The following is an 18,352-nucleotide window of genomic DNA, read 5'->3' on the forward strand; positions in this document are numbered from 1 at the left end:
GCAGTGAGCCAACTCTGGGTCTTACATTCCTTTGGTGGTCCTCATGAGCCATAGTGCTTGATGGTTGAGACTGCAGTTGAAGAAACTTTCAAAGTTCTTGACATTTTCCAGATTACTTTCAGACACGAAGGTCAGTCAATGATGGACTGTTGTTTCTCTTTGCTTATTTGAGCTGTTCTTGCCATAATATGAACTTGCTCTTTTACCAAATAGGGCCACCTTCTGTATACCCCCCCCCCCCCCCGTCACAACACAACTGATTGGCTCAAATGTATTAAGGAAAGATATTCCACAAATTAACAAGGCACACCTGTTAATTGAAATGCATTCCAGGTGACTACCTCGTGAAGCTGGTTGAGAGAAAGTGTCAAGAGTGTGCAACACTCAAGGCAAAGGGTGGCTATTTGAAGAGTCTTAAATATATTTTGATTTGTTTAACACATGATTCCATGTGTGTTACTTCATAGTTGATGTGTTCACTATTATTCTACACTGTAGAAAATAGTAAAAATGACTAGGTATATATATTCTGATGTAATAGAAATGTAATGTAATATTCATGTAACAATGTTGACTGCCAATTTATACAGTACATACCACAATCATGATTGCCTTTAATAACTGCAGTCTTGTTCAACTGATTTCAAATACCTACTTTAATATATTGAGTACATGTGTGTAACACACCGAAACCAACAACTACTGTGAACTAGTCCAGTCACAGCTAGCCCAAGTTCAAACACTGCTCTATGCTGCACAAAACAAAAAAAAAACACATCACTTTCTCTTTGGAAGAGCGGGTATGGAGTGCCATCTGAAAATGTTTTTCCTTTTCTTTAAACTAGGCAAGTCAGTTAAGAACAAATTCTTATTTACAATGAGGACCTAGGAACAGTGGGTTAACTGCCTTGTTCAGGGGCAGAACGACATTTGTACCTTGTCTGCTCGGGGATTCGAGATAATTTACGCAGCAGGGTGGGAGATTTAAGGTAGCAAGTTAGGAGCCTGAGGAAAAGGGTTAGCGAAAATGCTTTCCTAACCTGGTACGAAAATCATTTTAGAGGGGGGGGGGGAATAGCGATATTACTGTGCAACGTATATGTTAACGCCGACATCATGGTTTATTTTAAGTATGAGGAGACTGGGAGACAGGAAATCTGAAGACACGTTGCGTTAACCGAGTAGGCATGAGTAAATTAGTACTCCAACGGACGTAAAAGCTCAATCTTTAACCAGAGATCACTTTTTTTCTTTCTCCAAATAGCCCACCTTAAAACTATTTGGTGGAATGTGCTTTGTGGCTGCCCAAACGGGCAAGTGACATTTTGTCTTTAGACAACGTTCAAATTTGCCTCGACTCTTGTGTTCCATATGAACATGTGCATTTGCTGGGAACAACAAAAAAAGAAACCAAGCATCACACCTCCAAATTCCCTCTCCCCTCCATGTCTCATTCACGCAATTGCGTTCTGACCGATCCCTCCACAAAAGCTCCCGTTAGGCCTACAGAAACAAATGCCTATACACACACACACACACACACACACACACACACACACACGTATCTAACGCATTGGATACGCAAGCTACATTCCATGCCAAATGAAGACCGTTACAAATTCAAAAATGGTCTGGTTGATTAAAGTAGGAAAATGTGTTCCAGCAACAAGCTGCAGTTTTGGAATAATTGTGTCCTGACTATTTCCGCTAAAGTTACTTTGCGAACTGTTTGTGCCATTTAGAATTGGTTAGCCCAGGCAATAACCCTCCTAAACATACAGGTTCCACACTTAACATAGGCAAAAACATTAGTTTGATAAAGACAAAGAACGTATTTTCATCTGAATAAATAAGTATATGTCTACTCAAACAGTTGTGGCCATAATTCATCACCGTGCAGTGTTCAATGTGAAAGTGTTCATCCACTTAGAAACGTTTCAAATGATCACTGATGATAACTGTTCAACATGCATGCAATGCGCATCACTTTGCACTGGCAACTTTTCTTCATTTGGAAAAATATTCTGTTCCATTTTATTCGGTTATATTACATCATGTTTTTTTTTTTTAACTATGAAATAGGTGTTTTGACTGTGATAAGGGCTCGGGAAATAAGAGCGTATTGTCTACTAAATTAACAAAAGGCTAAGCCATTGAACAGCCACAGGGTTCTACAAGCAAGCGCCACTGCCGAGGTTACTGCCTTGTTGAAGATTGTGTTCCATAATATAACCAGTTGATATCACGGCAATTAGGATTTGGGTTATGAGTACTGGGGGGGGGGGGTCCACGAACATTCAATTGTAAAATGCCCATCCCTATAAGATACACATTAAACCGATCATATTCACCGTTTCAAACATTATCTTCCGCGCTGCATAGGTGTGGGAATCGTCTCTCTTTGTCCTTTTAGTGCAATGAACTTCTTTAAAACAAGAGGTGTTGTGCCTGAATTCGACCCAAAGCCCACAAGGAAGTCTGCAGTGTTGAAAGCGGTTGTATGAAACCAACCAGTACGTCAAGCAAACCTCTCAACCTCTTTATTTCTATTCAGTTCGATTCACCAAAAGTTCAGCGTCTGAACTGTGCGTTAGCCTCTCAACAAGGACTCCCCAAAATATCTTCAGACAAACGTATCTGACCGGGGTGTATTCAGAGTTAAAACATTCAGAACGTTGCAGATAAAAATGTAATGGATAAAGATGACATAATTCCCTATTCTAAATAAGAGAATCATATTGGTGTCTTTTTTGTATTTTTTTTTACTGTAACCTCCTGAAGAAGCTCTACATCTACAGGCTTGTTTGTGATGGGACCTACAGTACCAACACATACCATCCAATCCTCTCAACCCAACAGTAATCTCATTCTGCATCTGATGAGGGTCAGTGCCATAACGCTTCCTTCCCATTAACATGTGAGTAGAGTGAATCTATATTGCAGATGCCAGCTCATTCATTCAAATGTGAAAGGGACTCAAATATGGCTAAAATGTATACAATGTAAAAATCTGTACTTATTTTGCTTGATATGATAACAGACATGAAAATACAAGAGGACTGACAGTTGTTTAAAAAAAAAAAGGCACACAGATGTGCTTTAGTAGTGATTACTAAACTGCAAATGACCAAGTATCAAACGTTGTGCAGGTTTAAAGCCATACTCTCAAGAGCCACAAAAGGTATGTAGAACTTTTGTAACATGTTAAAATAATGAGAAGACCAGCATGACCACCAAATCCGAAGGTTTAAAACACATTTGGTTCCAGCATCGTTTTCTGTACGGACAGCACATTTTTATTGTAAACATTTAGTAAAAAAAAAGGTTTCCGCTTAGGAATGTACTGCATTAGTTTTAAAACAAACAAGCACGCATACACACAATCACACTCACGCAAACAAGCACGCATACACACAATCACACACGTACTAGGTAAAGTTTCTAAGGGGGCTGGTGATCAAGTGCTATTTCCTTGCTCTTGTTCAAATAACAGCATGGCAAGCTGGGAACGGGATCCCAGGCCATCCAGGTTGCTCTGGACACACCTGTGGTAGATGTCCTCACTGAGCTGCGGGTTACAGGCCTGGTAGCGGTACTTCTGGTGCAGAGCCGGCTCCACAGCCCTGAACACATGCAGGTTGGAGTACTTGACAAACATGTCGTAGATATCCAAGGTCTCCACGATCTCCTCGTTCTCCTGCACGTCGGAGGCCATGCGTGTGCGCGTCACCATGTAGTCGGAGTTGTAGAAGCACGCCTCCTCGAAAGAATTGCGGTCAAAGTGTCCGGCGTCCTTAACCAGGTCTAGTGTGGGTGGGGGCTCCTGGTTGTGGAAGGCAATGTCTGGGTTGTAGTCCTGGAAGTGGATTGGGAAGAATACCTGCCAGTTGTTGATGGAGTTCATGCGGCAACGGTTGAGGAACTCGGAGTTGACGTTGGTGTTGACGTTGGTGATGAAGAACAGAGTGTCTACTGGGTGCTTCTTGGAAATGATGTCCATGAATTTGATTTGAGAAGGGGTTTCTGTCTTGACACTTATCCACAGGATCTTCACTGCCGGATACTTTCGTTCATATGCGTTGATCTGCACTTTAACATCGGTGAATATGTCATTCTGGTTGACCTGCTGGGCCTCGAATGGGTCGTAGATAAACAGTAAAGTCAAGATGGCGTTTTCACTGGTCTCAAACAAATTTGTGGCAAACACTTCTAGAAAATGGTTGACGGCACCCCGTTCCTGAAAAGTCAACGGTAAGATGATATGAACCCTGGTGGCCTCTGTGACATAAGGCATGGGGATGATCTCGATGCGACTCAGAGGACGCACCAGGTGGACCCTCTTGGTGATGGAGCGACTGCGGCCCTTCTGGTTGACTACCTCCAGCTGCAGGTCCAGTGTGTACTCCATGCCCCGAGTGGGGTCAAAGCGGCGGTAGCCGTTGATCAGCTGCTGCTTCTTCAGGTGGAGGACAGGCTTGTACTTCTTGTTCAGCTCCCCCATGGCTATCTCGATGACGTCGGCCACGTCCAACCGATCAATGCCACGCAGTTCACACTTGGGGGAGCCGTCAATGCATGAATACACCTGCTCCTCTGTGAAGTAGTCCCATCGGAGGACCTCAAAACGAGACTTGGGCTCAAACGTAGGATTGATCCCAATGGGCCACTGGGCGCTCCGGTTGCCATCAAAAGCCACTTTGCTCACATTCTTTATCTCTGCCTGTGGACACATGAGATGTACAGATAAAAAAAATACCTCTAAAGACAAACTGACAGTGATACTGTACTGCTACAATTGACGAGATTCTCCAGTACTTAAGTATACGTTTTAGCCAGTAGTTCTGAAAGTAGTGCTCACGAGCCAAAAGTGGTGTCAGAAAATTGCATACTACGTCACATGCAGATATTTGCACATCATCTCTCTCTCGGCTGTGTGTACATCTTGTTAGCTGTCACTCAAATGGCGAGGGGCTGAATCTCATTGGCATGAACTCAAATTGCTAGGGAGCTGGCCCACGTTGGGAACATTTTTGGGAAAAAGGCACTGCAAGGCTTCCAGAAAACTTTCAAACTAGGGAATTCTGCATGAATGAACTACACATCAACTCATCCAGCCCAAAGCAGGAGGTTTAAAAAAATACTAGTTGGCAAAGTTCCCAAGCATATCTTTAAAAGCCCCTTATGTCCAACCAAGAGAACAGTCATTCACAAAACAAATATTCAACTGAAATAAGCCTTCAGCACTTGATGTTAAATGAAAACAGACAGGGGAGACTGACTACGTCGGTGTTCACTGAACAAAGGATGTTCTGTGGTGTTCAGGATCAGATCGTTTACCTGTAGCTTCTCGATCTCATCGTATGTCCTCTGAAGTTCTATTTCAGTGAAGTGTTTGTGTAGTCTGTACATCTGCTCAGGGTCAGATACCGGGTGGACAGTCAAGGCATTCTTAAACTGCACATTCTCCACCTTACTCGGATCTGAGTTCTTGCCCATCTCGTAATGGAAGTAATGCAGCCCCTGAAAAAAAAAGGGGGGAAAAAAGTACATATAGTGCCAGCCAAAGGTTTGGACACCTCCTCATTCCAGCGTTTTTATTTTTACTATTTTCTACGTATAGTGAAGACATCACAACTATGAAATAACACATGGAATCATGTGGTAACACTTTTTTTGGTTATCTTCTGCATACCCACCCCTACCTTGTCACAAAACAACAGATTGGTTCAAACGCATTAAGGAAAGAAATTCCACAAATTAACTTAGCAAGGCACACCTGTTAATTGAAATGCATTCCAGGTGACTACCTCAGGTTGAGAGAATGCCAAGAGTGTGCAAAGCCGTCATTAAGGCAAGGCAAATCATTTAAGACTTTTTGGGGTTACTACATGATTCCATGTGTAATTTCATAGTTCATGTCTTCACTATTATTCGACAATGTAGAAAATAGTAAAAATCAAGAAACCCTGGAATGAGTAAGTGTCCAAACTTTTGACTGGTACTGTACATTTCGCAAAGTGGTAACATGGGAAATTGGGTGAAAACAAAACAGAAGACTGAGTTAAGTCTCTGGGTTCAATTTCATCAAATCTAAGGCAAATGGTAGCGCTGTCAATAGTGCTATATTCTTGCTATTTTCACAGCTGGAATCATGGCCGCAGTGGCATGAAAGAAAGGTTTTGATGAATAAATAAGTTGTAGGTGGAGGCTTGACCCCTCACTGGCCAATCAGAACCTGCTCCATGGCTAAATATGTGGTTGCTTCAAGTTGTGTATTTACGGTCTTTTATGCATTGCGTTGTCATCAACGCTGATTTGAATGTTAGTTTGTTATAGCCTACTTTGTTAAATAGCCTACAGAAACAAAATGTATGTAGGCATGTCCCATATTTGCTAAATATGTTGAACATGTCTGCAAGGCACATCGTTCTAAAAAGTAATTGCACGGCTTCAATATGGAAATGTATTGTTTAACATAGCATTTTTCATTGATATACGAGCTAGGCCAACTATACATTTGCATTATGTCTGCCATGTTTGAACAATGGACATGCCAAACATTGTCAATAAGCAAGATTAAAGTCACTATTGATATGGCTTAAAAAGCAAGCGAATGATTATAAAATCAAAACAACTTGTTTTAAATAGGCTGTCTAAATATACTTACAGCCATAATAATGGCTCCCTGTGAGGACATAATGGTGAGGCAACTAGACTACAGAGGGTTTTACGCACTTCCAAACTTTTCACAGGAGATCCAAACAAAGATCCAAATTCAATATTTAGAGGAGGTAAAGTTCTGGTTTGAATTTATTTATTTTTTTAAATGTATAAATACGAGGGTCACCGACCGGCACCGTCTCATTTCTGATGGGCATATGGACACATGTACATAGGAGGTTTTACGCACGTCCAAAATATTAATGGGAGCTGGCTAAAATAATGTTAAAAATGATGCACTGTTTTGCTGCTCCCAAATTTGATCTTTTAGGAAAGCTTTGGGTGATTAAGGTTTATTTCAAAGCAGTCTCACTAGCCAAAACTTTTATTGATAGTCTGCTACCAAAAAAAATGCCTTCTGAGGGGAGGCTATGCTTGGTTTTTAATCAACTTAAAACCAAAAAATTTAAAATGTTTCTAAATGCCAGGGTTACCGGCGCAAAAATGCAAATTTGCCCTCGTTACAGGAGCGTATGGGCACCGTGCGTCACGGCTGAATAAGCTTCCGCTCCCGCTCTCAAAATCCATGTCATTACCAACCATGTTACCGCGAAGACCTACTTCTCGTTGGTCTTAAATCTCACCATTTGTGCTCCATGAAAACGTTAATTTTTGAAGACACAAGTCAAATATGGCTACCCCTCCCACCTTAGCGCAAGCGAGCTGATGTTAGACAGATAAATTGCCAACTAACGTGCGTTTGACACTTGCGCCGCCTTAGTGAAAGCTGGAAATAGAGCCCCGTGTATTATTTACTAGTGACGGTTGAAAGCTGATAGAATTGTTTACTTGAAAATGGATTGGAAGCTTTCCTATCTATTTGGAAGGAGTAAATTAATGTAGGGGCGATATGGGGTGCTTTCAAAGAGAAGGTATGAAAGAAAATCTAAGAGAATGTGTCAGACAGTGAATCAGTTTTAGTTTACCTAAGGCTATTAGTTATCTTTCCTCACTAAAACAGCATTTCAGAGAGATAGTGGCGGTTCATCAGGGCTAAAATGGCTATCAAACATTGGTCCTCTGACATGTTTTAGAAAAACTTTCCTTAATGGCTGTTTCACTAGCAGTTTCCAAAACACATGAACCCTTATAGCCCGTATCGTTCATAGCAAATGGCTATTGTAGTAAGGCTTCTTTTTCAGCAACAACTTTCTCTGTACTAAGAGTTCCAACAACCATTGTATTACAGATCCTAACAACATGTAAGAGTAAAGCGCTTTAGATTGTATTTTTTTCCCCAATTAATGAAATAAAAATACACATAGCCCACTGGTTCAAATGCTCTGCAAGACCCTCCAGCGGGTGGTGAAGACGGCCCAGTACGTCACTGGGACAGTACTTCCACCCATCCAGGACATCTACTCAAAACAATGCCTAAGGAAGGCACGCAGCGTCAAGGACCCCACACATCAGATGTATTGGAGCATGAGGTCTGATAGTTTCTGTTGGTATCTACAAGCCTTTAGACTGCTGAACACTTGAACTGGACTGACCACCTCCTCTAATTGCACCCCCATTTTCCCCTTAAATATTGTACTAAAAATACTTCCTTCCTGTATTATACTTATGCTAAAGTGTTTTCTATTCTTCTGCCATTTGACTTTATGTTCATATTCTTATATTATTTCTTATCGCTGTTGCATTGTCGAGAAGGAACCTGCAAGTAAACATTTCGTTGGACGATGTATACCTTGCCTATCCCGTACGTATGGCTAATACAACTTCTGTCCAAACAATTAAATGTTTAAAACAAACTTTTCGAAACGGCTTCATAGGAAAAACACTACTGGAATGTATGGCGTCAACAACCTATTGGGACTCAGTGTACGAACACCTAAATTACCATAAGTAATAAGACCACTTTAAGATGCACTATGCAGAAATCGCGCCATCAATTCCAGGTTGCTAAAAGTCTACTGTATGTTCATCTAATTTCAGTTTGTGACAAAACAAGTATAGTGTACAGTAGATAATCATTGTACCATCTAAACCGCTGGTGAAATATTTCCCATGAAAAAAAAAAAAAAAAAAAGGTATTTTTCAGCTAATTTACAAAACAAAGTAAAAGAAGCAAAAACGTAAGCACATAGAACAGATCCACCGCTTCTTAGACTTGCTTTTGATGAGCATGACAGATCTATTACTCACATTTCTATGTGAATTTTGGTGCAGCTTTAATCTAAAGAGACAACCAGACAACCATTTAGGATAAACAGAGTAAGCACCTTAAGAAGTTAACCAATTAGGAAGAAAGCATTTTATCCAATCTGATCAAGCTACTAAAATAACGAAATCGCATGAACAGAGGTCACCAACCATCGGACTGGAAAATGAATCGCAAAGGTCTAAAGAATCACTGTCACACAACTGATAACTGTATTTGTAGCAGTTATGTGGAATGCGAGTTGTACGAATGCGAGTTGTACTTCCACATAACACTCTCCCATGTTTTTTCATCTGACTTTTCCCCTACTTCTCCTTTCTCCCTCCCGGAGTTGTGCTGGCCCTGAGGCAAGATGACCACGCAGCAGTGAAACAGGCCCTCCGTTTCTGTTCCAATACAGACTCTTAAACAAGATGGTTTCCTGCTCAAATGCCAGACCACAGGAGAGAGAGAAAAAAAATGGAAGCCTAATTAAAGAGGGTATAGAATGTAACATGCCACAGAAAAAAAGTTCAGGCAGACTGTAACTGTCTTGATTTAACTACTCATTATGTAAAAAAAGGTACTTCTAAAATAGTATTGTGGTAGAATGGTGTATAACTGGTGACATTGTTGGAACAAATTCAGGTGTAATGTGCAAGCAGCCACACTATGGGCCAAAAAGGGTAACATATACAAACAGATTAAATCAATGTAATTATCTAAGGTGCACAGTCTTTAAACTGTCACTTGGACAAGCAGTGTGACTGTGACAGGGCTCCACTGGGGCCCTGACTGTCAGTGCAGAACAGGAGAAGCAAAGCTCCCCGTCACAGCAGAGGGGACAAGTACCCTCAGGGGCCACAGTGTGAAGACAGGCAATTCTGTCTCTACAGAGAATGCAGTGCTAAAACACTGATGGTGTTTAACTATGTTTTAGCACTAATATGGTGCAACGTGCTTTATTCTATAGATGTCACTAGTATACACTTTAATGAGACTACTTTTTAACTACAGATGTAGTTTGGAAAGAAAGTGTTCTAACGTGAGGCTGGTGGATCTTGAAAGATGGCTCTTATATTTTGATGTAGTATATGGACTTAAATTTTTACTATATTGTGTGTGTGTGTGTGTGTCAAGCGTTTACGGAGCAGGAACCAGCCGACTACACTGACAGATAATGAGTCAAGTTTATGAGGCTTCATAAAATCAGGCTCCGTTTCATCTTTTTGGGGGAGATGCCAGTGAAAGGCAGTTGTAGTTTCTATTCAGAGCAGACCTGGGTCAAATACACATGTTCAATTCTTGAACGTCCACTTTTGTGACTATATATTGGTTCTATTGTACTGGACGAACTAAATCAAGCGCAGCGCAAGTATGAGACATATGTATTCAACACAGGTCTGGTTTGTTGACACAAGAAACATTCACTTACTGGGAAACACTTGGGAATGCTTATTCGGGCACAGATTAAGCCTAGTCGGGGGCCTAAAAATCCCCCCACTGAATAGAGAATCTTTTAAACATGCTTCTTATTCTAGGACTAGGCCTAATCTATTTCTGGGAAACAGTCTCTTGGACAAAGGGATCATAAACCCATGGAACAGAACTCTTCACGGAACTCGTCTGTACAAGACAGTAGCAATACATAGCCTACCTCATGCTCATCCACACAGTTGGTGTTGGCATAATCAATGATGCATCTGCCCAGCCACTCGTCAGGCCTGGCGCTCAGGATGTCATTCCTACAGTTCTCCAGGAAGGGTTTGAGCCGGAGCAGCAGGGTACGGGACAGGAGGTATCCGAAACCACCGTAGCAGTACCTCCCCTCCATCTCCCCACCTATAAACTCCTCAGGGCTGCCCATGTAAAGCTCCCGGTCTATGCTCAGGTGAGCCACCAGCTGTTTGATCCGGTCTGCCTCTGTGTAGGTGTCGTCCTGGGCCAGATAGAACCAGTCATACTCGTGGACATAGTGCTCCAAGATGTACTTGATGGTCTGGAAAATGTTCCATATGAGCCTCTCGTCCCCATGGGTGACCACGAACATGCCGTGGGGCACTTTGCGGTTGCGCATGCCGGTGAAGAAGACCACAGTGTCCAGGTGGTGGCTGATGGTGCGGTTCACGGCAACTCCCAATGTGTTGATGGTGCTTTTGGACGTCAGGATCCCTACAAAGAGGCGCTCCCGGATCCCCAGCTCTGTACTGATGTACTTAGCCCTGGAAAGCATACACACTCATTAAAAAAAGAAGACGCAATCCTTAAATTGAAAACATTAAGTGTCATCCCCAAAACACAGTTTCAGGAAAAAACTGAGGGATGAGGCTGGAGAAATGGAACCTAGGCTATGGATTCAAGAACCGATCATCCATGATATCAAAATGGTATTAAAACAGCGGTCGTTTACATTTGCAAAACATTGGAGTGAACAAGTTTATTTTTTGGGTACGACAGTTGTACTAAGCTCATGAGGCATTTATGTTATATTCTTCAATAATCAAATGGGTACATATCAATCCAAAAATGTATGTAGCAACTAAGGATCACCACGTTAAGCGATTGCTGCTATTTTCCAATGGGAAAAGTTCAATCTAGAGAATCAAGTACACAAAAACATACTTTACGGAGATTTTGTACACATATTTAGAGTGCCTCGCAAAAGTATTCAGAACCTTTGGATTTCTTCACATTGTGTGTTACAAAGTGAGATTACAATTGATTTGTCATTTTCTGGCAAAAATGTATAGAAATGTCCAAGTGGAAGGAAAAACTTGAACTTTTAATAGATGAATAGAAATTAAATAGCAAATATATAGTCGTTGCATAAGCATCCAGCTCCCTATTTCAATACATGTTAGAAACACATTTGGCATCGATTACAGCTGCGAGTCAATAGCAAATATATAGTCGTTGTATAAGCATCCAGCTCCCTATTTCAATACATGTTAGAAACACATTTGGCATCGATTACAGCTGCGAGTCAACTTGGGTAAGTCTATACTGTATGAGCTTTGCACACCTGGATTGTACAATATTTGCCCATTATCATTTTCACAATTCTTCAAGCTGGCAGAATTTTGGGGATCATGGCTAGAAAGTCAATTTCAAGTCTTATCAAAGATTTTCAAGCAGATATACAGTCATGTGAAAAGTAAGTACACCCCCTAGAAAGTACATAAAAATATATACTGCTCAAAAAAATAAAGGGAACACTTATACAACACAATGTAACTCCAAGTCAATCACACTTCTGTGAAATCAAACTGTCCACTTAGGAAGCAACACTGATTGACAATACATTTCACATGCTGTTGTGCAAATGGAATAGACAACAGGTGGAAATTATAGGCAATAAGCAAGACACCCCCAATAAAGGAGTGGTTCTGCAGGTGGGGACCACAGACCACTTCTCAGTTCCTATGCTTCCTGGCTGATGTTTTGGTCACTTTTGAATGCTGGCGGTGCTTTCACTCTAGTGGTAGCATAAGACGGAGTCTACAACCCACACAAGTGGCTCAGGTAGTGCAGCTCATCCAGGACAGCACATCAATGCGAGCTGTGGCAAGAAGGTTTGCTGTGTCTGTCAGCGTAGTGTCCAGAGCATGGAGGCGCTACCAGGAGACAGGCCAGTACATCAGGAGACATGGAGGAGGCCGTAGGAGGGCAACAACCCAGCAGCAGGACCGCTACCTCCACCTTTGTGCAAGGTGGAGCAGGAGGAGCACTGCCAGAGCCCTGCAAAATGACCTCCAGCAGGCCACAAATGTACATGTGTCTGCTCAAACGGTCAGAAACAGACTCCATGAGGGTGGTATGAGGGCCCGACGTCCACAGGTGGGGGTTGTGCTTACAACCCAACACCGTGCAGGAAGTTTGGCATTAGCCAGAGAACACGAAGACTGGCAAATTCACCACTGGCGCCCTGTGCTCTTCACAGATGACAGGAGGTTCACACTGAGCACGTGACAGACGTGACAGAGTCTGGAGACGCCGTGGAGAACGTTCTCCTGCCTGCAACATCCTCCAGCATGACCGGTTTGGCGGTGGGTCAGTCATGGTGTGGGGTGGCATTTCTTTGGGGGGCCGCACAGCCCTCCATGTGCTCGCCAGGGGTAGCCTGACTGCCATTAGGTACCGAGATGAGATCCTCAGACCCCTTGTGAGACCATATGCTGGTGCGGTTGGCCCTGGGTTCCTCCTAATGCAAGACAATGCTAGACCTCATGTGGCTGGAGTGTGTCAGCAGTTCCTTCAAGAGGAAGGCATTGATGCTATGAACTGGCCCGCCCATTCCCCAGACCTGAATCCAATTGAGCACATCTGGACATCATGTCTCGCTCCATCCACCAACGCCACGTTGCACCACAGACTGTCCAGGAGTTGGCGGATGCTTTAGTCCAGGTCTGGGAGGAGATCCTCAGGAGACCATCCGCCACCTCATCAGGAGCATGCCCAGGCGTTGTAGGGAGGTCATACAGGCACGTGGAGACCACACACACTACTGAGCCTCATTTTGACTTGTTTTAAGGACATTACATCAAAGTTGGATCAGCCTGTAGTGTGGTTTTCCACTTTAATTTTGAGTGTGACTCCAAATCCAGACCTCCATGGGTTGATAAATTGGATTTCCATTGATTATTTTTGTGTGATTTTGTTGTCAGCACATTCAACTATGTAAAGAAAAAAGTATTTAATAAGATTATTTCTTTCATTCAGATCTAGGATGTGTTGTTTAAGTGTTCCCTTTATTTTTTTGAGCAGTGTATATACATTTTTGTTTTTTTACATATTTGGACACATGCATATTTGAGCTAAATTCCCACCACATTCATTGAAAGGTAACCCAATTTAACAAACCACACAAAAAAATTAACTTTGATGTTACGCAATTAAAATAAACAAATGCATTTTCCTTATGCAGAAAGTTAGTACACCCCTACCATCATATAAAATGGCTATAATTAGAACCAGGTGCACCAAAACAGGTGCAAATGATTAGAAAATCATTGGAGAGAAATTTAGGAGGTTCCAGCCTTCCATAAAGATTAGAAACTTGGTCTGGTCTTAACCATATGGGGGTGTGGTAACACATCATGCCAAAAGCAAAAGACCTATACAAGGCCCTCAAAATAATAATTATTAATGCCCATGAGTCTGGGGAGGGGTTATAAATCCATTTCCAAGCAATTTGAAGTACATCATTCCACTGTCCGACAGCTCATCTACAAATGGAGAAAATTCCAGACCACTGGCAATCTACCTAGGACATGTCATCCCACCAAATTCACCCCAAGAGCTGACTGAAAGATGCTCATAGAAGTCTAAGAACCCCAGGGTAACGTCAAGGGATCTACAGGCCTCTCTTGCCACAATCAATGTCGAAGTGCATGAGTCATCTGTCAGAAAGAGACTGCACAAACTTGGCCTACATGGGAGGTCAGGAAGGAAGAAGCCTCAAGACATGACTGACGTTTGCCAAACACCTGGGTAAACACCAAAACTACTGGAACAATGTGCTCTGGACAGATGAGGTATAGGTGGAGTTGTTTGGCCGCAATGCCAGACACCATGTTTGGCGAAAACGAAAGAACCTCATACCAACCGTAAGCATGGAGGCGGTGGCATTATGGTTTGGGGGCTGCTTTGCTGCCTCAGGGCCTGGCCAACTTGCCATCATTGAGTCAACCATGAATTTTAGATTGTACCAGAGAATTCTTGAGGAGAATGTTGGGCCATTGTCAAAAAGCTGAAGCTGCACCGAACATGGATCTTGCAACAGGACAATGATCCAAAACACAGAAGCAAAGCTATAACAGAATAGCTCAAAAAGAAGAAATGAAGGGTTATGGAATGGCAGAGTCAAAGTCCAGATCTCAATCCTATCGAAATGCTGTAGGGGGACTTGAAGCGGGCCATGCATGCAAGAAAGCCCTCGAACATGACAGTTGAAGCAGTACTGTAAAGAAGAGTGGACAAAAATTCCTCCCAGTCAATGTAAGAGACTGATAGACAGTTAAAAGAAACAGCTACATTAAGTTATTTCAGCCAAAAGAAGCTAGGGGTGTACATTTGTTAATTTTTTATGAAAAATGATTGCAAAGTATAATCTTTCAGTGTATTTTGTTAAATTAGGTTACCTTTAACTGTCAATAGTGTTGAAGTGAAGATCACCTATTCATCTGTCCAAATATGTCAAAAATAAATTCAGGGGGTGTGCCTACTTTTTCACATGACTAAGTCAAAACCGTAACTTGGCCACTCAGGAACATTCGCTGTCGTCTTGGAAATTCCAGTGTAGATTTGGCCTTGTGTTGTAGGTGATTGTCCTGCTGAAAGGTACATTCTTCTCCCAGTCTCTGGTGTAAAGCAGACTGAAGCAGGTTTTCATGTAGGATTTAGCCTGTGCTTAGCTCCATCCCATTTATTTTTATCCTTTAAAAACTCCTCAGTATTTGCCAATGGCAAGCATACCCATTCCATGATGCAGCAACCACGATGCTCAAAAGGCAGTTCCTCTGATGTTCCAGATTTGCCCCAAACATAAGGCTTTGCATTTTGGTAAAAAAAGTGTATTCCTTTGCAGGAGTACTTTAGTGCCTCGTTGCATACAAGATGCAAGTTTTGGAATATTTAGGTCATTATTGTGGAGTCACTATTCATCCTCAGTTTTCTACCATCACAGACATCGAACTACGTAGCTGTTCTAAAATCACCAATGGCCTCATGGTAACATCCCTGAGCAGAAGGACGATTATCTTTGATGTGTCTGGGTGGTTTAATACATCAACCCCACACAATTATTAACTTGACCATGCTTAAAAGAGATATTCAATGTCTGATTTGTTATCGTTACCCATCTAACAATCACTGCCCTTCTTTATGAGGCTTATCAAAAGCTCCCGGGTCTTGGTAGTTAAATCGGTGCTTGAAATGCAATACTTCACTGAGGGACCATACAGATGAAGGGTTAATCATTCAAAAATCATCATTTCACACAGATTTCACACAGATTCCAAATTAAACTCCTGAACCAATTTAGGTTTGCCTAAACAAAGTGGCTGAATACTTCTGTCACAACTATATTTTAGCTCTTGATTTATCATCAAAATGACAATTACATCCATTGTAATCCCACTTTGTAGCAAAATGTGAAGATATCCAAGGGGTCTGAATACTTTTGCAAGGCACTATACGTATGGATTTCCAACATACAGTACCAGTCAAAAGTTTTAGAACACCTACTCATTCAAGGGTTTCTCTTTATTTCTACATTGTAGAATAATATTGAAGACATCAACACTATGAAATAACATATGGAAACCGAAAAAGTGTTAAACAAATCAAAATGTTATATTTGAGATTCTTCAAAGCAGCCACCCTTTGCCTTGACAGCTTTGCACACTCTTGGCATTCTCTCAACCAGCTTCATGAGGTAGTCACCTGGAAAGCATTTCAATTAACAGGTGTGCCTTCTTAAAATGTTAATTTGTGGAATGTATTTACTTCTTAATGAGCCAATCAGTAGGGGTGGTATTCAGAAGATAGCTCTATTTGGTAAAAGACCAAGTCCATAAATTGGCAGAGAAATGACAGTCCATCATTACTTTAAGACATGAAGGTCAGTCAATACGGAACATTAACAACTTTGAAAGTTTCTTCAAGTGAAGTCGTAAAAAACCCATCAAGCGCTATGATGAAACTGGCTCACACGAGGACCGCCACAGGACAGGAAGACCCAGAGTTACCTCTGTTGCAGAAGATAAGTTCATTACTGCACCTCAGATTGCAGCCCAAATAATTGCTTCACAGAGTTCAAGTAACAGACATCAACTGTTTAAAGGAGAGTGATGTATCAGATTACCTGGCCTCCACAATCACCTGAACTCAATGAAATTGAGATGGTTTGGGACTGTTGGAAAAGCATTCCAGGTGAAGCTGGTTGAGAGAATGCCAAGAGTATATATGTATAGTAGTACCAGTCAAAAGTTTGGACACCTACTCATTCCAGGGTTTGTATTTTTACACATTGTAGAATAATAGTGAAGACATCAAAACTATGAAATAACATATGGAATCATGTAGTAACCTAAAGAAGCGTTAAACAAATCAAAATATGAGATTCTTCAAAGTAGCCACCCTTTTCCTTGACAGCTTTGCACACACTTGGTGTGCATGCTACATAAGGTTAGGCAAGCACATGGCACCATATTAAATGCAATTCTCCAAATATTCTTTCACATACAGTAGGAAGACAACATCAATACAACTTTACAAACATTTATTATGGCCAAAAATGCTATACTCTGGTAGCTGGAGACTGAAGGCCACAGATAGGGTGAAGGTTGTAAAATTAGTGATATAGTTTCAGGAATGTTGGCCTTTCACAGATGTTTCTGTTTTAGTGGGCATAATAACAGCAGACTCCAAGACGGACTGATTTCCAATGTAATGTTATATTGTTCATCAATCGCTATCTTGATGTTTAAGTGTGCGTGACATCTAGTAGGTCTATGAGTGGAAAAGAATGCCAAAAAAAGAACTGATGAAAGAGGTGAAAACAACCACATGCCTAAATTAACGTAGGCTCGTAATATACCGCTGAAGGACAATTGGTAACATTGTAAGGAGTTTTCCTGGGAAAACTGGCAATAAAATAGCCATTCTGAAAAAAGTTGTGGGGCAATAGCGTCACAGACAGTAGAAGTCAACTGGAAAAGATCCAAGTAGGCTACACTGTTGAAGCATGTTTACAATAACACTTTTTACCTTTTCGGGTTTCAACCAACCCCTTTGAATGCTTACCGAAAAAGTTGCTTCGTTTGGCTTTGTTGGACTGGTTTATATGGCACTATTCTTGGCTCAAAATCTTCCTCGGCATCCACAGTCGATATCGAATTGGGTCTCCTCGCTCCTTTTGAATTCCCATCTTGGGCCAAACGTATTTCTTCACTCGCTTTCCCGTCGAGGACACAAGGTTCCTCTACCCAACTCACACTAAGTAAACTTAAGGTAAATCCCAAAGAAACACCGATAATAACCGGCCCGATCGGCCTCAGCAGAGAAATAAACATTGCAAATCTCATTTTCAACGTTGACTATAGACTACGTCGGTCCTTTCGTCAGCCTACACCCCCTCCCACCCTAATGTGTGACTCTTTGGGTAATTATATACATCAATCCAAATAGAAAATATTAGCAGCTGGTCATATTTAAAAAGGACATCCTTCTCGACTAAAAAGATGTAGGCCTATGTAGCTTCTCCCTTGGAATTAACGCAGGATCCTTACGTGTCAGTGGTCTCTAGCTCCACCCCAAATAAACCACCCAACGTCAGAAATACATCAGCGTAGTCGTTTCCAGCGCTCTTTCCGTAGCCTTCTGAATCACAGACTTGGACAAATAAAAACCCGCCGACCTCGCCCATGGCTAAATAGATCACAATACTGTGGCCTAGATAAATGTTGGTTTAAAAAAAAAAAAAGGAGT

At 41.7% G+C, this 18,352-nt stretch overlaps 1 protein-coding gene across 1 annotated transcript; it reads right to left on the reverse strand.

The window, feature by feature from the left end:
* Nucleotides 1–641: 641 nt before the first annotated feature.
* Nucleotides 642–18,299, reverse strand: LOC115160680 (chondroitin sulfate synthase 2). Its single transcript, XM_029710929.1, has 4 exons — nt 17,669–18,299; nt 10,521–11,085; nt 5,338–5,520; nt 642–4,720 (listed from the first exon to the last, which is right to left on the reverse strand). The coding sequence occupies exons 1-4, from the start codon at nt 17,947–17,949 to the stop codon at nt 3,458–3,460; spliced, it is 2,292 nt and encodes a 763-aa protein (XP_029566789.1). The 5' UTR covers nt 17,950–18,299; the 3' UTR covers nt 642–3,457.
* Nucleotides 18,300–18,352: the final 53 nt, after the last annotated feature.

The sequence above is a fragment of the Salmo trutta genome, chromosome 24, assembly GCF_901001165.1.
Source record: "Salmo trutta chromosome 24, fSalTru1.1, whole genome shotgun sequence".
Classification (NCBI taxonomy): Eukaryota; Metazoa; Chordata; class Actinopteri; order Salmoniformes; family Salmonidae; genus Salmo; species Salmo trutta.